Genomic DNA, 21,762 nt, shown 5'->3' on the forward strand with positions numbered 1-21,762 from the left:
CCAGTCTATTTTTCAGTTTCGTCAGTGCACTTGACATTGCCTCACGAGTTTCGGGGACGCTCGGACCGTAAGTGCCAGGATTTGCGGCTCGGCAGACTTGGTGTCCCGAGACCTGCCAGAATTTGCGGCTCGGCTGACTTCGTGTCCCTGAGACCTGCCAGGATTGCGGATCAAGTTGACTACGGTCCCCTGAATCCTGCCAGAGCGGCTCGAGTTGACTTTGTGTCACCGAGACCTGCCAGCGGATCAGGCTGACTATAGTCCCCTGTATCCTGCCAGGATTTGCGGCTCGGATAGACTGTGTGTCACCGAGACCTGCCAGGGGAATTGACAGAACTACAGGGGTACATCCGAGTGGTAGTTTTGATTAATTACAGTGCTTTAATTCAAGTTTTGAGTACATTGCTTTATTGCAGGTTTGATTTCAGTATTTTTATGCAAATTGGATTTCAATGCTTTGACGCAAGTTTTATTGCTCTTGAAAGCGATTGCATATATTTCTATAAATATGTAACTGCGTTGATTTTCATATGTTTCCAAGATAGTTTAGATATTCAGTTTTACTCAACTGTATTTGATTTCATTGTTTTTATGCGAGAAGTATCGAGTTCGAATATGATTCACATATAATGCCTTGAGTTTAGTATGCTTTAAATGCCGAATACGTGTTTAGATTTATTTCCTTATTTTTACACCGGGTGTTAGTATATTCTTAGATATTTTATGAACCTTTATTTTTGGTCCACTCACACTTTCAACTGTTTTGCGCCCCCAAACTGTAGCGTGCACAAGACATCCACCACCGGGCCATCGTGATTTCCGCGCCCTCTAATTCAAAAGTGTTGGTATGTAAAACAATTAAGTGATCCGTAAGCTATCAAAATTGCTCTGATATATTGCCCTAGAGTGAGAATGGAACTTTTGGCATGTTTATTGAAGTGCTGGCTGTTGGTTGTTTGGACGATTATGCTCGTTATGACAGGTGTAAGTTTTGGATTGAACGAAATTTAGGGGAGACTCTGCCGAAATTTCGGTAGAAGTCAAATTCAAAATTTTAAGAAAAAGGGCAAATAGGTCTTTTGTGCTTGACATTTGCCAAGTGTCGGACACGCACAGGGTTCGACTCGAATTCCAAAGCGAAATTTGATTCGGGTCCTGTCACTTCCGATGGAAAAGGACCCCAACATACCCATATAAAATCAAATTTAAAAAAAAATATAATGCATTTAATGCTATATTGTAATTCTATGGGACAATATAGTCATGCAAAATGTGTTTTAATATTGGCTCATTTTCCCAAACTTTCATTTGAAGAGGAAAACAAAACCCAAATGGGAAGGATGGTTTCACTTCCCCCCTACTTTTCCATGTATAAGATAAGACAACGATTTTCCATGCCTGGACTACCAAATAAGGGAAAGCAATTGATTTCTCATCCCTAAATCTCCTTTCCTATGAACCAAACAGGGCCTATAACGTAGGGGATTCAATAACCCTCAAAATATCGTTGGGTAACTAATATGCCAAACAATCATAATGTACCATTTTAAGGGTAAAATACAAACTTTTAAATAAATTAACTTAAAACTAATTAACAGTTAACAACCCAGTCCACTACTTTTTACTTTTTATCTTCGCACGTGCCAAGTATGTAGTTTTTATAAATAAAAAAATTTAATAAAAGAAGAGGAGTTTGTTACACTCACATGAATATTCGAATATAGGTTGGCAAGAGAGTCTAGTTTTAATTTTTGAAAGAAGTAAGAACATCTGCTTGCCATTTGGGAGCTCCAAATTGTGATCGTTGGACTTGATCTAAAATAGGAATTAGCGGTCTTGGTGGCGATAAGAGCGCGACCGGAAAAGCCTTACTCTGTCTCTCTCTCTCTCTCTCTCTCTCTCCCAGAAATCATCTGATCCATTAGTTATCTGATTTAAAATTACGCTTTTATTATATAAAAAGTCCCTCATAAAAAATAAAAAAATTATATAAAAAATCCCTCATTTAAAAAAAAACAATTATATAAAAAGTCAATCCAAAACCGCAAAAAAACAAAAAACAAAAAAAACAAAAAAAACCGAGGCTTTTGGGACGTAATTTCAAATCTGAAGCACAAGGCTTTTGAAAGCCGAATAAACAAACCCCAAACGCAGAGAACCCAAAAACAAAAAAACAAAAAAAAAAAACCTAAACCACACACAAAACGCAGTGGTTGCTTTTGCTTTGCCGAGCCACTGCTTGTTGCAGGTTCTTCCCTCCCAGCGCTCTTCTGTAAAACGGTAACACCTACCCCTAATTCATATCTTCTCTCACTGTATTTCTCTTGCTCATGCCGTTTCATTAGGGTTTGTTTGTTGTTTGGTTTTTTGGGTGCGCAGAGCAGATGGATAAGTTCCAGAGGGTGGAGAAGCCCAAGGCCGAGGCTGCGCCTATAAACGAGAATGAGATTCGCATAACCGCTCAAGGCAGAATGAGGAACTATATTACTTACGCCACCACTCTCCTTCAGGTTCCTCCTCTTTTTCCTCACTGCTATCCAACCACAAACATGCCCTTTTAATTATTTTTGTTTCCTCATTTGTTTTGTTCATATTGTACAACACTTTGTGTGTTTGTAGAAAAAAAAACTTCTACCCTTGAATGAAAATGACTATTATGTTGGAATATGTAATTCTTTTTTCTGCGTGAACTTTCCAAATTGTTTATATCTTTTTTTTAAATTAAGTAGGGGGGCAAAGCCCCAAGAAACAGACTACACTAATTGGTAATTGTTTATATCTTTTAGTTCTGCGGGTCTCTCATGGTTTTGAATTGTACCACCCAAAAAAAAACAGAGAGAGAGAGAGAGAGAGAAAAAAAAAGTCTTATGTTTTTTGGGTTACGGGAAATGGAGTGCCAAGATGACATTTAAACGATCTTGGGGGACTGGAAATCTAACAAAGAAGGATGAAATGAATATGAACTATTTTGTAGGTGGAAACATTAAAATTGATGCTAACATCCAGCAAACATGACAACGGGGTTTTTATTATGTCTGACAAGTTCTAACCTCTATTTGCCTAAAAACTACCACTTGTTTCCGATATCATTGTCAAACTTTAATCCAACACATTTGTGGGCATAGATTGGATTAAGTTTTTATTTGATTGCAAACATACTTTTCCCTCTCTTCTGGTCCATGTATTGTCACATGTTTAATTTGCAGTAGTTCTATATACATATTAGTTACTTTTTTGCTTTGGGTTTTCACAATTGAGGTAGAAGTTGCAACTTCAACTGCCTCCCATTGTTTCTGTCAGTGGTTCGTATTTTTCCACATTAAATCCTTTTTTTGGGCTCTACCTTAAAAATTTGTATCTTCTGTAGGAGAAAGGGTCTGATGAAATTATTCTCAAGGCAATGGGCAGAGCTATCAATAAAACTGTGATGATTGCTGAACTAATAAAGGTGAGATAATTTTTCCGTGTGGCATATACATGTGCTTCATGTGTGCATGAGCATTTGTGTCTATACTTATTTGCTGGTAAAGCTCTTCTTCTTCCAGAGAAGGATTGTTGGTCTCCATCAGAATACTTCTATTGGATCAACTGATATTACTGATGTGTATGAGCCCCTGGAAGAAGGCCTGGATCGGTATGAAAGCATATACTCTTCTATGTTTCTAAGCGTATGCTAATGTGAATTTTTTTATTTCCCGCTTGATATTTATTTGAGTGGTTGTGTCTTCTGCTGCAGTGTAGAGAGTACTCGGCATGTTTCAATGATCACTATTACTTTGTCGAAGACGGAGCTTCATACATCCTCTACAGGGTAAGTCATTTAGATTTCTGTTTGGATGCTATGGATGGTGTATTTATGGTGTATCATGAGTGTCCCATTCTGGTCATAAGTGATCTGGTTTTTTACTTTTTTAAATTTGGTAACTTTTATTTGTCACTTGAATCATACGTAAGGTCCAATGTATCCTGAGGAATAACATTACTGGTGATTGGTGCCTAGAATTCCAATTATATCAAGCCAGCTAGAGCCTGGAGATGCACAAACATTGCGTTTTTATGTGATAAAATTCATGGTGTTTGTGTAAGTACGTGGTTTGATAGATTGTGTCTGGATCCAGGACAAAAATACATTAGAATTTTTTTATATTCTGTGTGATTAAGCTATGATCTTGATTCCCTATATGGTTTTTAGAGCATCCCTAATTTTCTTTTATTTACTGGAAATGGAATACAGATACCAACCCCCTCTTCCGGCTGACCAAGTGAAGCCATTGAATGATTTTGAGGATAATGGAGGTGATAGATATGTTATTGTTTATGTCTATGAAGTTACTTCTATGTATAACAACTTCAATATATTGGTTTGTGATGTGTCTTCCATATAATGATTTGATTTCATGAAAATCAGAGGGTTCGCCTAGATTCCGAGGCAGGAGTCGTGGTGGCCGAGGACGAGCTAGGGATAGAGGTATTCCTCTCTGCTCTAAAATTATTTATGTATTTTTGTCACGAGTGTCTTCATAAGCTCTGAAATGGAGTTGGAAATTCTCCCTTTTAAATAAATTACATCTCATTACCCGTGATGATTTCCAGATGTCCTTCGTTACAAGTGTCTTAAGTTGCTCATGGGGTTTTTCTTTGGTTCATGGTACTGTGAGTGCAGGAAACTACAATGGAGTTGGGGATTATAATGGAGATGGTTGGGATGGTGGGCGTGGTTATGGTGGCAGAGGTAGAGGCCGTGGAAGAGGTGGTTCTTTTAGGGGACGAGGAAGAGGTTATGGTCAGTCAGGTGGATACTATGACTATGTTGAAGGTGCACCTGCCCAAGGTCGCGGTAAGTTCTTGGAGTAGTGATTTCTATGCTCTATTGTTATATGCATTTTATTTCCTCTACTGCAATTGCATTTTTTTTTTTGGACTGACTGCAAGTGCACTTGGTTCTTTGGCTTGCAGTAGTAAATGGAAATATTTTATTTTTTTGGTCGAAATAAGTGGAAATCGTTGTAGGTAAATCTGTTAGTGGCTGTATATTTTTCTCCATGTAACTAATAATGTAGTTTATCGATATAATTTATAGCCTTTTTTCTTTTTGGTTTTGTTTTGCCCCGGTTATAAGGACATTATATTTTTCGATCTGTCAAGTTAATTTTTTATTCATTACTTTCTCTCTTTCCTGGCCAACATGCTTTTATTATTGCTAATATCCTTGAACAGAATTTCTCCTCAGCAAAAAGTTTAGGAAATGGAAACTTTTGCACCGTCATTATTCTTAGCTATTATTTTCAGTTGTATTCTTTGCTACTCATCTGTGAACTGTTGGCATTCTTGTTAAGTTCAATCAATTATCTGATAGTAGATGTCCTTTGAAGGTCTCGCAGGGCGTGGTCGAGGCAGAGGAAGAGGCCGTGGTCGTGGTCGTAATACCAGATTGGAAGGACAAGCACCCGCTGCTTGAGCAGATGTTTACAAGATATGTGTGTGGACTTGAGAAAAAGAATGATATATGGGATGCCTGCTCTGCTTATATCGTCGTGAAGTTTGCTGATATATCTATGGGCACTGTCTTTCCTTTGAAGCTTATAAGTGTTGCAACCGTGATGCTTGAAATTTTGTTTTGTAGGTCTTGAGGTAGGAATGTTTTAGTAGTTTTTGCTAATTAAGGTTTTTTTTATACACCTTACAAAAGTTGTAAAATGCTTTTTCTTTTTTCATAGAAATAATAGAGCAGTACATTCTTTTATTCTTAAATGAATATTGCATGCTTAACTCTAATAGTACTACTTGCGTTGATGCAAAGTTCAATAACATCGAATCAATGATTTACCAAAAGTATATGTATCTCTCTTATTATCATACAAATTTGCCACCAAATTGTCTTGAATTTGCACAACAAATCTAGAGTGAACGTCCATGTTTTGATATTAGTCATCAACTTACTTAATAATAAAACAAATTTAAGTTTTAGCCACAAAAAAACTTCACTTTTGAAAAAATTAAGAAATTTTCGAGCATTTGGGTGCGATGGAATTTCCACTATCATCATGAATTTCGGCCACCTTCGAGTAGGGTCAAGTCTAGCAACATCGTATGACTATATTAGGCATCGATACAAGGACGGACCTATGCTATGTACAACCTGGGCTATAGCCCAGGTTAGGTTTTTTCTTTTCTTATAGTTAGTGTTAATGTTGAAGCATATATGATGAAAAATTGGTGGCATTGTTAGTGTAAAATAGGCATTTTAAACAAATAAAATAAAATGATATGTTCTCAAATTAAATTTATATATATTTATGATTAATTTCATAGCATCCCTTAAGTGTTTAGTCAAGCCTAAAATTTAACAGTCTAGTAAAGTAAATCTAGCCCACCCCATTTTGAAATATTAGGTCTGTCCCTGCATCGATATATGTGTACTTTCACTTGAAATTTGTGACTATTTCTTTTACGCAAAGGACCCACTAATGTAGTGGGTTGGAGTATTTACTCCCTCAGGCAAGGTTCTGGGTTTGAGTCCTAACATCCGTGTTTTGTGTGTGAGTTTAATATGCTATCGCCCCTTTCAATAGAAAAGGACCTCCAAAAAAAAAAAATGACAAATTTGTCTTCTTGCATCCTTTGCATTTTGATATATTGATTCACGTGATGTGATAAGTTACACAAATTTTTATGACTCATATACTTTATTTTTGGAAATTTGGAAATTAGTATGTTCTAAACTTGTCATAAGTGTCACGTGCGTTGTGATCTTAGAAGAAAGACTTTCATCAGAAATCATCTTAGTGATATTTTTTCTTCTCTTATCACTTGGAAACCAAATAGTGGAAAAGTTATTTTATGTATAATGACAGCTGATCTTATTGAATTTAATTTTGATGTCCTATTGAGTGTTATTAGTTTTTTTTATGAGATTTTGGGATTGGACTTATTTTAAGAGATCGATGGCAGTTTTATAATTTATAAGAAATTAAAAGCCTCTTTGCTATGTTGTAAATGAATTTTGAGTGTGTTTCTAAAGTCCAATTCACATAGGGTTTTTATTTTTTATTATTTTTAATTATTTATAATTTGGGCTCCTATGTTGGATATAATAGTGAATCTTCCTAATTTGTATACCATATTTTTTATCCTCACCAAGAATCGTTATGGCTTGCAATTCTGTATTAGCATTCTGGTTAAAAAATTTTGCTAATCAATTTAGCTTTCTTAAGTATGTTTGAGCTTCTCATCTTGCTTTAGATATATTGTAACATCATATGAAGTGTATAGGTATAAATGGTTGACCATAATATTCTCTTTTGAATATAGGTGCTGCTGGTTTATGCTTGAATGAGTTCGACGTGCCTCGTGAGTCATCACTCTCAATGCTCATGTCGGCTTTATGTTGACTTTTACGTTAACAATCGCAAAGACCCCTTGGTTCAGAGACAGCACACCAGAAAGAGCCCGAACCAACCCATTTCCTTACGCATCCACGTCATCATCGTCTTCCCCAAAGGACTACTGGTTGCTGACACTCGAAGAGGACTTTTTTCCAGAAACACATAAACTTTGTGAATTCTAACATGGTGGAGCTCTGGTTGGAGTTCTCTGTAATGTTGCTTGTAACGAACAATGTGACTTGATTTGATGAGGTATGAGGAAAAATCATTTGCAGTTTGTAGTTTGATTAATTCACCTTAAAACAAGTGTGCTAAAGATTGTGATAAGAACAAGCCAAATTTTATTGAGGTACCAATAAAATTTTCTTTCTGCTTTTATCATATCTAAACAATAGAAACAAAAAATTTTCTCTAACCGTACAGACCTTGAGCCTCCCCCCTTCCTCTCTACTCTCTTCGTCCACGCTTCTTTGCTTTGATTCATAAATAATGGCGGACTCAGAAATTTTTCTAAGAATGGACAAAAATATACTTTTTTTGGGAGATCTTTTATAACCAGGAATTTTTGGGCTGATTAATATTATATGGTATGATTTTTTTTATTTTTTTTAAATACGAAATATGGTAGGATTTCATATGGTAGAAGAAGAAAAAAAATTCTGATGTGCATGGCAAGGATAGGCTCAATTCTAAGAGCATCCACGGTAGGGGGTGTAAATTCAGAGGTGTAAAGTCACTTTTACATCCCCTTTACACCTCCGGAGGGTGTAAATATGTTTTTTTTGCTCCAATGGAAAACGATGTAAATCTAAGATGTATAATTGTTTTGTTTGTCTTAATTCGTTTCTGTGTTAAATTTGTATTATGTGTTTACTTTATAAAATTAATTTTTTTTGTATTAGGTTAATTTTATTTTTCTAAACAAATAGACCTAAAAATATTTAAATTCGGAGAAGATATGATTTCATCCAAAAAGAATCGTTGGATCGTAAAGTACATTTAATCTGAACCGTTGGTATCTTCATTTCAGTCATATGTACGCTTTTAAAATTTGCAATGAATAAAAAAAATGTTAAATTACTTTTACATGCTGTTTTAAAGAATAGAAAATAAATAAAAAGCCAAAAAATTGCCCCGCATGTGAATTTTTTTTCCAGCAATTACTGTAGCCAGGGGTCCCAGCCTTTTATGCTGACTTTTCTTCATTTTCATCTCTTCTTTCGGGTGGGGCCCGCCTTACATCCCCATTGTGGTGATGTATATTTATATCCCTTTACATCTCCCCATTGAAGACGATTCCGATGACAAGGGGTGTATATTTAACATACACCCCCATATACACCCTCCCACTGTGGATGCTCTAAAAGATAAGTGAGTTAATATTTAATTGTAGTTGATTTTATTGTACAATTAAGACTAAAATACAAAACCAGCACTGGTTTAAAGCCTAGTCGAACTCCTTCGTAGGTTCTCCATTGCGCACAAATCCCCCTCCCCTACTTTTCTCTCTTTAGTCCTCTCATCATCTCCTCTCCAACCCCCCTCCCCTCCCTTCCCTTCTTACCCTCATTTTCCCTCTCCTTTCTCTTTTTTGTTTTTGTTTTCTTTTTTGCAGATCTAAGGTTCGAGTTTTTGATTTTCTTGGGGACAATGGCTGCCTTTGTTGGGTTGTTTTGAGGATCTCGGGTTCTAGCTCTTGATTTACTTCATGTGTTTTAGTTTTTATTTGTAATAACTACATCAACTCTTTTTGAGTTTGTTGCATGTTCGTAGCCTCTACTTGTAATTTTTTACCTGTGAGCATTAAAGATTGTAGTTTGCAGTTGTAGTTTTGTGCATTGTGGTTTATGCCTGACTTTTGCAAGCTTGTGACTTTTATGTCGAAATTTCTTTGACCATCTATGGCTATTTGTGGAGGTACACTTGTGCGCTTGATGTTTCTGGTGGAGTCCTCCGTATTTGGATTAACCCTTTGTAGTTACTGCTCTTCCGTATTTGTTATAACCTTGTGTGATTATGTGTATTTGTACTGACTTTTGTGGTTAATTGCCTTTGTGCTTGAATTATAAATACAATCTATCGTCTTTATCTATAATAAAAAATAAAAAATAAAAACAAAAAGAGAATACCAAGCGGCCAGCCTCAAACTTAAGTTTAACTTCATTAATTTTATTCCAAATTAAACCAAATAAAAGTTGACCTATTGATTAAACTTTGTACACCATTACCAAAATCACTTAGTCAGCAGCCTAATCCCACACACAACACATTGGCCGGCCCCCCCAAAAAAAAAAACACACAAGTGTCATTTAACTTCATTTTCCTTATTTTCATAAATTCTTGTATTTTAGGAATTCGTTTTTTAATAAGCAATAGTCTGAAGGACAATGGGGAAGAAAGTTTGTCACACACACACGACTAAGGCTCTTTTTCATTAGGCTAGACCAACACCAAGTATTTTGGGAATTTAATTTGAGTATTTATGGTTATTCGAAAAAACATGATGTTGCTTAAAATTGATCACATTTCAAGGCACATCAGGGGAATACATCGGTGTTGGTTTGCTGAACATATCATGAACCAAGTTTGACGAAAGCCTAAGAATCTCAACTAAACAAACCATACACAAATTTGAACACCGGCCTTCTGGAACATTCGATTTCTTCTGGGAAAAAAACACCTTATATTAAATGGAGTTGGCTTCATTCATGCCAAACTAATTATGGATTAGGGCTGTTCTTCTCCATTTGAACCCAACATTCGTCTGAGTACACTAGCAAACCCAGTCATGGTTCAACCCAAAACAAAACCAAAAATTAGTACTACTACAGCCATCCACCAAATAATAATTTGCTATGATCAAGTGTACGTTTTTACTTTCAAACACTTAGTGTAGTCAAGTTCTTCGATTCCTAGTATTTTATTATTTCAATTCTCAAGTTTATTTAGTTTACACTTATAGTTCTTAATATAAAGATTTTAGTCAAGTTTTCCTGCAAGTAAGTTTTAATTAGTCAATTTATTTTAAGACCATTCATATTATTCACAATTGTCTATCATAAAATATTAATTAGAAACATTTAATTATTTAGGATTATTAATGACCCAATCCCTCAAGTTTCCATTGCAGTAACAGACTAAAAGAAATTAGGATTAATGAGCAAGAAGGGTTAAGAAATATTATGCAGCAATTAAGCAAGGGGAACGCCCAATCTCTCTACTTGGCACAAAAAGCAATTGATATAACTAAGATAAGCCAATCCCATCTCCTTCTCCTAGCTAAGTGACTAAAATTCCCATTAGGGTTTCTCCTTTTAAAATGTCCTCACCTTCTTCCCATGTGCTGATCCTGCATTCACTGGTTTGCTCGTCAGATAAATACTCGCAAGAGACCGGTATCTTCGCTTCTTGGGCCGATCAACATCTTCTTCTTTCCCAAAAATCTCTTCAATCTTTGCCCAAGTGATCACATTGATCAACGGGCTCTGATCAACCTCCTCACCCTCGTGCTTGGTGTTCTTGTTGCTGCTGCTGCTGCTGCTGCTGCTGCTGTTATTGTTGTTATCTTCGTCGCTAAGCTGCATCAGCTGCTGCGCCGCGGCCAACTCTGACTCGGTCATGGCCTTATCAGGACGATCGGTTTTTCGAGACGATTTTTCCATTGAAGAGAATTGGTTTGGAAAAATAGACATGGAAAGAGAAACGGGTGGTTTTATCTTTCTCGTGTGGTTATATTGGGATTTTTATTGGTTGGTTGTAAGGGTTTGGCGTAGAGCGTGTTTTGCGGGTACGTGTTGTATGAGTTTTGAAGGAAGGGAGAGAGAGGGAAGCAAGAAACTGCAGCGTTGGTCCTATGGAGGTGGGTGGAAGATGTGATTTCCCTTACGTGGATTTTATTTATATTTAATATGTTTTTATATTGTTATAGTATATAGCTTCTCATCAATCTTATAAGTGCACATCTCATTTAACGCGGTTGGATTTAGATTTCAACAACACATTGACTTGCTTTCTTGACTAATCATGATGAGTCATAAAACGAAATTGTCCGTTTTCTTGTTTCTTTTTTTTATTTTTTATTTTTTATTTTTTTGGTTTCTTTGATTAAGTTAGTCAATATTGACTAAAAACAGGTAAACAAGGAGACCGCAGAGAGGGGTGTTGTTGTCCTGGTCCACCATAGGAATTGTTTCACATCCCATAATAAGCCGCTTTCCAGATGGAATTGATGAAAGGTTGAATTGAACGCCATCAAATTGACTAAGGTCCTTCAATCTCTTAAAAATGTTTAAGTTTAATGTAAGTGATGGTAGGGTTGCAATTTGGGTGTAGTTGAGATATGAACTTAAACCAATACAAGTCAACCAATACAAGTCTATAGGTTAATGATTATTTAGTCATATAGCATTTAGTTTTCACATTATTATGGACGATCTGTTGCATTGTTGAATTGTTGAATATATACATATATGTAGAGAGAAATTCTCTGTGTAGAATATATGTTGTTGAACTTGTCGAGAAGGAACTGAGTCAATGTTGTAACAACCCTTTCCGGATTTTCTTTTTTATCTTCAAAATTTTAGTGTAAACTCAGATTTTCGAGCCTCATTTTTTTTGGGAACTGGATCCTGGAATTTCTTTTGCACTAGCATGTAGAGTCATCTCCTCCATGAGCCAGTAGGCACAAATAGTGCACGAATCGGAATTATAACCAGAAAGTTATGGTCAACAAAAATGCAAGGCCAATTTTGTAACTTTTGAAAAGAAAAAAAAAAATTTAAAACCTAAAAACTCTCTCTCTCTCTCTCTCTCTCTCTCTCTCTCTCTCTCTCTCTCCCCCCTCATGACTCGCCGCACACAACGAGGAAAAGCCAAGAAGTCACGGTGTTGCACAACCCAGCCTCACAGTCCAGCCACATTCCGATTGATTTTCCGGCTGATATAAGTCTCCGTTGGTAATGGCCCCTTCTTTAGTTTTGTTCATCTCTCAACAAGGAACAACTTCCTAGTTGACAACACCTTCATCATGGCCTCCCAGCATCCGGTGTAGGGCTAGAAAGATAATCAGTTTTCTAAATTTTTTAACGTCGTGTCCGGCAATTCTGATGACGATTGCTTCATGTCTATGCCCTCTTAGCCCTGTAGGTGCTCTACATGATAATCGTAGGTTGCATTGTAATGTCGTGATTTTGAGGTTTTAGGCAATCTGATTTGAACATCCGATTTTGTAGTCTATCCGGTGAATTGTTGTAGGTAAGACATCCATTTCATATGGCGAGCTTGCTGCAACTTAGACTGTGTAGTTAAAAACTGAAGAGGTTTATGATCTGAGTGAACTACAACTTCTTTTCCCAACAAGTAAGCTCTCCAATGCTTCACTGCTTGATGCATTGCATACAACTCCTTGTCATAAGTCGGATAATTCAATACCGGTCCACTAAACATCTCAGAATGGTATGCAACTGGTTTCCCATCTTGAAATAATACGGCTCCCATAGCATAGTTCGATGCATCTGCTTCCACTTCAAATGGTCTCTGCAAATTCGGTAATGCTAATACTGGGGCCTCTGTAATCTTCCGTTTCAACAACTGGAAAGATTCCTCATGGTTTCTCGACCATTCAAACTTTTGATTGGCCTTTGTTAGAGAATGTAAGGATGCTGCAATTTGTGAAAAGTGCCGAATAAACTTTCGTAAATATTGACATGCACCTATAAAGCTCCGAACTTCAGTCACTGTTTGGGGAGTAGGCCATTGAGAAATCACCTGCACTTTCTCTAGGTCCACTTTCAGTTCTCCTGCCCCAACAATGAATCCCAGGTATACAAGGTGTTGTTTCCCAAATTCACACTTCTTACCATTTAACTGTAATTGATTTGTTCGTAGAACCTCCAAAACTTGAGCAATATGATGAAGATGTTCCTCCCATGTGACACTAAATATGAGAATGTCATCTAAGTATACAATGACGAAGTCGTCAAGGAAAGGGCGGAGTACCTCATTCATCAATCGCATGAAGGTAGCTGGAGCATTGCATAATCCGAATGGCATGACTAACCACTCGAACAGTCCCTGCTTTGTTTTGAATGCAGTTTTCCAAGTATTTTCATCATGGATGCGGACTTGGTGATAGCCAGATTTGAGATCAAGCTTAGTGAAGTAGCGTGCACCATGTAGTTGATCTAGCAGGTCATCAATCCTCGGCAATGGATACCGATTCTTAATGGTTATTTTGTTGAGTGCCCTATAATCTACACACATACGCCAGCCTCCGTCTTTCTTAGGCACAAGTAACACTGGCGAACCACATGGTGAGCAGCTGGGTTTGATGACTCCTTGTTCAAGAAGTCCTTGAATTTGCTTCTTGATCTCGTCGGATTCTGTCACAGAAGTCCGATACAAACCCAAGTTTGGTAGAGGTGAATCTCCTACCAACTGGATCTCATGCTCCACAGCTCTCCGTGGTGGCAAACCCTGCACATCATGAAATAAGTCCTTGAACTTCTCTTGTAATTTCCCTATGTCTGAGCATTGTGTAGGAGATAAAGACAATGTCACAGCTCTAGAACTCTGATCTTGCGGTTGAATCATCAACAAAACGAATCGCCCACATGAATTGACTAACCTCTTGGCTTGGTTAGCTGTCAGCAAATTATCTGTAAGCAAATTATTTGTAGCTTGAGGCTTGCAAGCGTTGATGTGGAACTCCTTCCCATCCTTCACAAGTCGATACTTGCGAAGCCGTCGATAATGGATGGCATCTTGGTCCCATAAATATGGACTGCCTAATATGACTTGGCAAACATCCAAAGGAACCACCTCACATGTCACCTCATCGATATATCGATTGGTGATAGCAAATTTGAAGGTACATTGCCTCGTGATCTGTAAGTCAACATCCTTCTGAATCCATCCTAACGGGTACGGCTTAGGATGTGGTGTGGTGTTTAAACCCACTTTTCTTACTAAAGCCTCTGAAATCAGGTTTTTCTGACTTCCAGGGTCAATAATAGCTTGTACAACACTTTGCTTCACCTGAATATTCACATGAAACAACTCTTCACGGTTGTATGTGTCTTCAGTATCTGCTGGTCTTGTCATAAGGGTAAGTGTAACATCAGGGTGTTTCAACTCTGGAAGCTCTTCTACCTGCTGTGCAGTTAAGGTGGCTTTTCTGTCATTTCTCCCCTGGTTGTTTTTCTCGCGCTTTGGCCGTAACTCAGGATGGAGTATCCAACACTTGTCTTTGGCATGTCTGCTGGTTTGACAGTGATCACAGTAGACCTTCTGTGTCTGACCTTCCTTGCTCCGCGTCCCATTTTTCTGCCAGTCAGTTTTGTTGACAGGTTTTGATCTGTCATCCTTCTTGTCAGTTCTTTTATTTTTTACCTCAATGGCGATGGCCTTCACAGTAGCTTCTTCAATGGTGTCTACGGTGAACAATTTTAGTTCTTTCCGTATGTGGTCGGCAAGACCTCCGGTATACTTCATGAAAACGTCGTAGTCATCGACGTCAATGTCCAGAACCATAGCTTGGTTGTGGAACTCTGTTGTATTCTCTTGTACAGGTTGCCCAAATCTTTGTCTGAAGTGTTGCCACTTATACCATCTTTCATCTTCATAGCCAACTGGATAAAATTGTTTTCTCAAAAGCTTCTTGAAGTTCTTCCAAGTCAATTCTAAGACATCATACCGTCTCTGATAGGACTTCCACCATGTAAGGGCATGGCTTGAAAGTTTCAAACTCGCATATTTTATTTTTTGCACATTAGAATACTTATAAATTGTGAAATAAGTTTCTAATGTGTCTATCCAGTTATCTAGCTTTTCAGGATCAACATCTCCTTTATATATAGGGATGTCAACCTTAAAATCAATCTTTAAGGTATCAATAGAATTTTTATTGTCACCTGATTCAGCTTTCTTTTTCGTTGGATCAGCTTGTATGTCATCTTCATCTTCGCTATCCTCAACAACCTTTTTCTTGAGCTTTTGATCAGGCTCAGATGAAGTTGATGGACGTGAAGATTTTCCAGTCTTCAAACTCTCCACGAGTTTAAGGATTGTTGCAGACAAGTTTTCAACTTGTTGCTCAAGTTTAGTGCTGCGATCGCCATCACTGGATGTATCCTGTTTGTTTTCTCCAGCCATAATGTCTCTCTTGGACCTTGGCTTTCGGTGTACGAGCAAAGGACCTAAAAGTTCTTCTCCAAAAGCTTTGCGTTGGTTGCGAGTTGAGACCATGAACCACCGTCACCCTCTCGGATCTGGTGCTCTAATACCACTTGATCCAAAACTTCTAGTCGATAGAACTATGAATTCCTAGTTTATAGGAATAAGGGAACGAGAGGAATTTTAAGACAATTAGAGAAACAAAAGGAAGAAGCAAAGGAACTGTTTTGAGTCTACTTATCTATTACATTCAATAACTTACGTATTTATACAAGTTATGGCTTCCAAAAATAACTAAAGTAAAACAGTAGATGAAGTTAAACCATAAAATTTATGTGGTTTAAAAGCTTCCTACGTACTTAAGCCATGAAAAAGTGGTGGCTTAAGATCAATTCTCTTTTAAACCACAAATTATTTGTGGATTAAATAATATAATTGATTTATATCAATTATATTATATTATATTTATTATAAGATCCTCCTAGATCACCCATGATCCATTGCTACTCCTTATAAGTTTATCATATGGTTAAATATATATACTTGAGTTGAGTTTTTCGAAATTATTCTTGATTATTATGATTTCTAGATTTTATTATGACCACATGTCTGTGCATATATATTTATATACATGTATAAATATATTTATTTATTTATTTATTTATATTTTTCTTTTATGGAGACATCCGGATGTTATTACTGTGCTGATGCCATGTATTTTTTACTACCTATCTCTGTTTACAATCATGTCTATGCTATAATAACATGTGTATATATATAAGTGTGTCCTTATTTGAGGAACACCCTTCTAGGGCCCACCACACATTGTATTTCAATTATTCAAATCGTCTAGGTCTTAGATATTCCCTCAAAGATCATCTCTGCAAAAAATCACTTGAATCCGAAATAACTTGACCATTCAATTAGATGGTCATTATTATAGTATTTTCTTGAAGTACCGTGTTCGTCTATTTTGTTGGTCTCAACTAGATACTTTAATGATTTTCAATTTGCCTGATTTTCTGTAACGATGATCTATGAATGAAGACTTGAAAAATAGAAAGTTTGGAGATCATTGAAAAAAAAAATTTCATAGGGACCCTGTGTCCCTCAAATATGTATATATTTATACTTTGGAATTGAGAAAGTAGTTTCCAATTCACCTTATGAGTAACCAGCCCAATTACAGTGATATATACTCTAGTCTTTGGGATCCATCAAGACACACATATACTTTTTGGGAGATGTGCCAGGATGCCTTGCTTTTTAGGCGTCATCAACGTGCGTAATAACCAACTAGTTCACTTAGCTTATCCCCCATCCTATGTGGTTGGACATCTCATCCCCCATCCCTAATCCCCCTACCACAACCTGTGTGGCTGCAAAGGCGGAAGGGAGGCTAGGCCAGAAGTGGCCTTGTCCTTTGGTATATCTATAGCATATGGAAGGAGATAAAGAAAAATGATAAAATTTCAGCTTATGGCCCCCTAAACATTGAATCATAGCTCTGCCCCTATGTGGCTGGATAGCTTATCCCCCATCCCCAATCCCTCAACCGCACATACATCGAGATTACTATATACATGTGGGTGTCAGCTCTTCCCTGAGTACAAGTTTGGTGAGGTTTTAAGTACAATTACAAGTTGATTTTCAAAGGGTATGTTGAACTTGTTAGCGTCAGCTTTAGTTTGTTAGCATCGATTTCAGTTTGTTAGCTTCAATTTCAATTGTTTTATTGATGTGACACACATCATAACACATATTTTAAATCATTAGATTTTAAACCATCAGATTAAAGAATTTTGAATGGCTAGGATTACATTTAGAAAAAAAAATATTCACTTTTTAAAAGTAATTAATACACATTGAAAATAACAAAACCTTTCAAATCTTTTTCATTTTTTTCATTTTTTTTCTTCTCTCTCCTTCATTTCTGCTTGGTTGTAGCATTTATGTACCCAAAGTCTGTTTCTGCATTACTCTCCAAGCCATCATCCGTATTTCAACCAGACGTCTTCTTCTCTAACTTTTCTAACTATTTTTTTTTTCTCTCTCTCTCTCTCTCTCTCTCTCTCTCTATCTCTAAACCTTCTCATTCATGACACTTTTTTTGGATTTAGATGAAAAAGAAAGGAAGCTTTTATTAAGAAAGAAAGGAAATCAAAGAATTAATGGGTGTAAACTTAACTTTAGATATATTTGCTCTGATATGCTCTTTGTACTCTGATATTTGCTCTAGAGACTTAGTAAATTCTTGTTGGATTGTGATATTTAACATTGTGCACGCTGAACTTTTGGAAGCTTAGTATTGTGTTTTTCCTACAGGTGTACGGTTTGGGTAATGTTCTATTTATGGGTATAAGGGGAGTGCTGGATTTTCGGCAAATGTCCAATGGTTTAAGTTGAGCAACTCCACCTATTTGCCCTTAGCCACGGTAAGGGGGAGCTAGGGCAGCTACTATTCACGTGAATAGTGGTTGCCCTTGCAAATAGTATTTTGTGTTTCCACCCATTGCCATGGCTAAGGGCAATTATTATTCATTTTTTTGTTTTTTTCACAAATTTTTTAATGAAAATAATTAATTTGGACAATATTTTCGGATAAGATTTCCGGGTTCCTACGTGTCAAGACTATTCATAATCGGATAAAATTTCCAGATAAGATTTTTGGGTTCAAATTTCGAATGTATTTCAAAATTCAAAATTTAGATAAATTTGGGTTCAAATTTCGGATGAATTTCAAATTTCAGATAAGATTTTCATCCAATCAAATCAAGTCACGTGGCATGTCTATCTTGCCAAAATTTCCTATAAAACCTGAGGCTCAGCTCATACTTCTCACACCACATCTTTCTATATTTTCATTTCTCATAGTTTAGAATTCATACTCCATTCATTCTCAATGGAAGATTTTAGGAGATGCTTGGAGAGGCAAGAGCGAGAAACAAATGAGAGAAACCGTAGAGCAAATGAAATCAATGAGTTGCAGAGACAAGTCGATGAACAAGTTGTCATAGCAGTGGCTTTGCAAGATGAAGAGAACCAAGGTCGCCGCCGTGGTTCACAAGTCGGCCGCCGCCGGAATGTGGACAGACATAGGCATTCTCGGGGTAAGAATCTTTTGGAAGATTATTTTATCCCAACTTCTTTGTACTCTGATGTTGATTTTTGAAGGCGATTTAGAATGCAACCTCATTTGTTCAATAAAGTCATGCATGATATTTGCAATTATGATGCATACTTTGTTCAAAAGTGTGATGCTACTAGGGTTTTGGGGCTTCTTCCGGAGCAAAAGCTTACAGCTGTTATACGAATGTTGGCGTATGGAGCATTTGCTGATCAGGTGGATGAGATTGCCCGGATGGGGAAGTCCACTACGTTGGAGGCTTTGGTAAGATTTTGTCAAGTTGTTGAAACTCTGTACACTAGGGACTACCTGCGTAAACCTACTCCCAGGGACCTGCAACGGCTTCTACAAAAAGCAGAAGCTCGAGGATTCCCCGGAATGATTGGTAGCATCGACTGCATGCACTGGCAATGGAAGAATTGCCCAACTGCCTGGCAAGGTGATTACGGAAATAGAAAAGGCCAAAAAAGTATCATCCTTGAAGCCGTTGCTGGCTTCGACACATGGGTTTGGCATGCCTTCTTTGGAGTTGCCGGATCCCAAAATGACCTCAACGTGCTGGGTCAATCCCCGGTCTTCAACGATGTATTGAGAGGCCAAGGCCCCAATATCACCTATCAAGTCAACAATACAGTGTACCAGACGGGGTATTATCTAGCTGACGGCATCTACCCGAGGTGGACCACTTTTGTCAAATCCATTCCGAATCCCCGATCCCAGAAGCAAAAATTATTTGCTACCTATGAAGAAGGATACAGGAAAGATGTCGAAAGGTGTTTTGGCATCCTTCAAGCTCGGTGGTTGATTATTCGAGGTGCGGCCCATATGTTTGATGAGGAGATCCTCAGAAGCATTATGATGACTTGCATCATCCTCCATAATATGATTGTGGAGGATGAGTACGATTATGATGCTTTAGAGGTCTACGAACCGGATCCAATGAACATGGCCTTGACACGGATTTATGAAAGGCCCATGGGGCCAAGTGGAGAACCGTTTGAGCCGGAACCGTTGGTGATGGATGGTCATTTCATGACCCGAATGATAGATCGATATACAGAGATGCAATCTTTGTATATTCATGAAATGCGTCAAGTTCACTTGATGGAGCATCTATGGGCGGTGAAAGGCAATGAAGATGAATGATGAAGCATAGATGCTTTGGTTATGTTTTATTTAGTTATGGTTTGGTTGTGTTGTTTTTTATTTATTATGGTTTGGTTGTGGTTTGTTATTATTATTGTGCCTTGTTTGTAGTTTTTTTTAATTTTAATTTTGTTTTGTTTGATGTATGGAATATGTTGAATAAAAAGGTATTTTATTGAATGCTTTGTTTATTAAATAAAGAAAGCCAATACAAGTCATTAAGAATTACTACTACTAAAATAAAATACATGAATTACAACAACTTTAATAGAAAACATGAAAAATACAAATACATAAAAGGTATGCCAACTAATTTAATGGTTTCCATCATTTAACCAAACCGTGTTGCTAGGCCTATCATCCCGGAAAAGTCTTCTTCTCATAACATCCCTTCGTTCTAGCTTCCAAAATTGTTTTGTTTCAGGGGACATATGGCTTGTATCCATCGCCATGGTTTCCCGATCCGTCTTGTCCATATCTTTTTTGCGCAAATACTCCCTTTCTCGTGCATACTCGGCTTGAATTGCCAACTCGTTATCTTGGCGTTTCTGCTCCATTTCAATTCTTATGTCGTTCTGCCTTGCAATTTCCTCCAAAAACTTTGAATTATTATTGCTTGAATTACCCGCTTTCTTTGCCTTCGCAGCCTTTCGGCCAATGGGCCTCGGCTCCTTTTCGATGGGTGAGTCTTGACTCATAGGGGAATCGAGAGGTGAATCCGATGTCATTGAATCACGGAATGTCGTCTCGTTTAACACAACGGCAGGACCCGTCGGAATAATTATGAAGCGTTTGCAATATTTCACCACCTCCCAACATTCATGATGGTTGAAACTTTTTTTGCCACCCCCTGTTGCACCGAACCACATTTGTGCTTGAATCATCTATTTAACAAAAAAATGGAAATGCAAGAAATATTTAAAATATATTGGATATGCAAGTAACAAAAAAAATAATAATGGAAATGCAATTAACCTTACAAATAAATTAGAAGTGCAAGAAAAATTAAGAAACAATTGGAAATGCAAGAAATATTAACAACATATTGAAAATGCAAGAAATATTAACAATATATTGAAAATGCAAGAAATATTAACAAAATATTTAAAATGCAAGAAATATTAACAAAATATTTAAAATGCAATAAATATTAACAATATATATATATATTAGGAGATTAAACTTAATAAAACGAAAATTATAAAACACTTACCTCGTTAGTACGATTTTCCCCGCTTCTATAGTTGTCCATCACTTTTGCCAAGGCATCTTTCCATTTTCCCAACTCTTTATTGAAAATTTTCCACCTACTAGATAATGTCATCTCCGTACAAGTCGACCCAGGAATTTTTTCACAAAATTCGGCATGAATTTTTTCCACATATGAAAAAATTTCATCTCATTGCCAGACGCGGGACGATGACAAACTTGGAGCCAAGCCTCACACAAGGAAACATCTTCCATGGTGCTCCAAGCCCCTCCGATTTCGATAGAAGAAGCCATAAAAATAAGAAATAAAAATACAAGGTGAAAGAGAGGAAAATATTGAGTAAAGAGTGAATAATAGTATAAGTATAATAAAATGTATGAGGATTGGTGTTGAAAGTGAAGGGTATTGATAGGTATTTATAGAAAAAAAAAATTTCAGAATTTTTTAGAATTTTAAAAAAAAATTTCGATTATTTTTCATAATTTTATTGCCCAAAAAATGCCAGCCGTTGGATTGGATTTGGAGAAGCAGATCAGAGCGCTGGGGGCGTGACACGTGGCTTATGCCCGTTGGAGGTTGCGTCCTGCTGACGTCAGCGCACGCTGGCTTAAATTTTTTTTTAACATTGCACGGGCCAACGGTAAAAAAAAAATTTAAACCAGCGCTCTGACGTCAACGCGACGCAACCGCTGACATCACAACACGCGAGCTCGACCTCGGGC

General features: G+C 37.1%; 2 protein-coding genes across 5 annotated transcripts; one reads left to right on the top strand and one right to left on the bottom strand.

Moving 5' to 3' along the window:
• Window positions 1-2,064: 2,064 nt before the first annotated feature.
• LOC117631413 (ribonuclease P protein subunit p25-like protein) lies at window positions 2,065-5,743 on the top strand. 4 transcript variants are annotated; one of them, XM_034364556.1, is made up of 9 exons: window positions 2,065-2,280; window positions 2,380-2,510; window positions 3,368-3,448; window positions 3,531-3,634; window positions 3,737-3,811; window positions 4,235-4,296; window positions 4,409-4,468; window positions 4,664-4,837; window positions 5,382-5,743. In XM_034364556.1, the coding sequence occupies exons 2-9, from the start codon at window positions 2,385-2,387 to the stop codon at window positions 5,456-5,458; spliced, it is 759 nt and encodes a 252-aa protein (XP_034220447.1). In that variant the 5' UTR covers window positions 2,065-2,280; window positions 2,380-2,384; the 3' UTR covers window positions 5,459-5,743. The 4 variants fall into 4 exon arrangements, with proteins under 4 accessions (XP_034220447.1, XP_034220445.1, XP_034220449.1 ...); XM_034364554.1 differs by having other exon boundaries at window positions 2,067-2,280; window positions 5,373-5,743; XM_034364558.1 differs by having other exon boundaries at window positions 2,067-2,280; window positions 3,546-3,634.
• A 4,169-nt stretch (window positions 5,744-9,912) lies between these two features.
• LOC117632237 lies at window positions 9,913-11,176 on the bottom strand. Its single transcript, XM_034365674.1, has 2 exons — window positions 10,715-11,176; window positions 9,913-10,050 (listed from the first exon to the last, which is right to left on the bottom strand). Exons 1-2 carry the CDS (start codon window positions 11,075-11,077, stop codon window positions 9,913-9,915), a joined length of 501 nt encoding a protein of 166 aa, XP_034221565.1. The 5' UTR covers window positions 11,078-11,176.
• Between the last annotated feature and the right edge of the window lie 10,586 nt (window positions 11,177-21,762).

The sequence above is a fragment of the Prunus dulcis genome, chromosome 6 (assembly GCF_902201215.1).
Source record: "Prunus dulcis chromosome 6, ALMONDv2, whole genome shotgun sequence".
In the NCBI taxonomy this organism is placed as follows: Eukaryota; Viridiplantae; Streptophyta; class Magnoliopsida; order Rosales; family Rosaceae; genus Prunus; species Prunus dulcis.

What these genes read in the sequence shown, in the direction of transcription:
- LOC117631413 (XM_034364554.1), top strand. Translation starts at nt 2,385, where the DNA reads ATGGATAAGTTCCAGAGGGTGGAGAAGCCCAAGGCCGAGGCTGCGCCT. An exon ending in CTGGAAGAAGGCCTGGATCG is followed by an intron (nt 3,635 to 3,736) that starts GTATGAAAGCAT and finishes CTTCTGCTGCAG; the next exon opens with TGTAGAGAGTACTCGGCATG. An exon ending in AGGACGAGCTAGGGATAGAG is followed by an intron (nt 4,469 to 4,663) that starts GTATTCCTCTCT and finishes CTGTGAGTGCAG; the next exon opens with GAAACTACAATGGAGTTGGG.
- LOC117632237 (XM_034365674.1), bottom strand. Translation starts at nt 11,077, where the DNA reads ATGTCTATTTTTCCAAACCAATTCTCTTCAATGGAAAAATCGTCTCGA. An exon ending in GATCAGCACATGGGAAGAAG is followed by an intron (nt 10,051 to 10,714) that starts GTGAGGACATTT and finishes TTTTTTTCCCAG; the next exon opens with AAGAAATCGAATGTTCCAGA.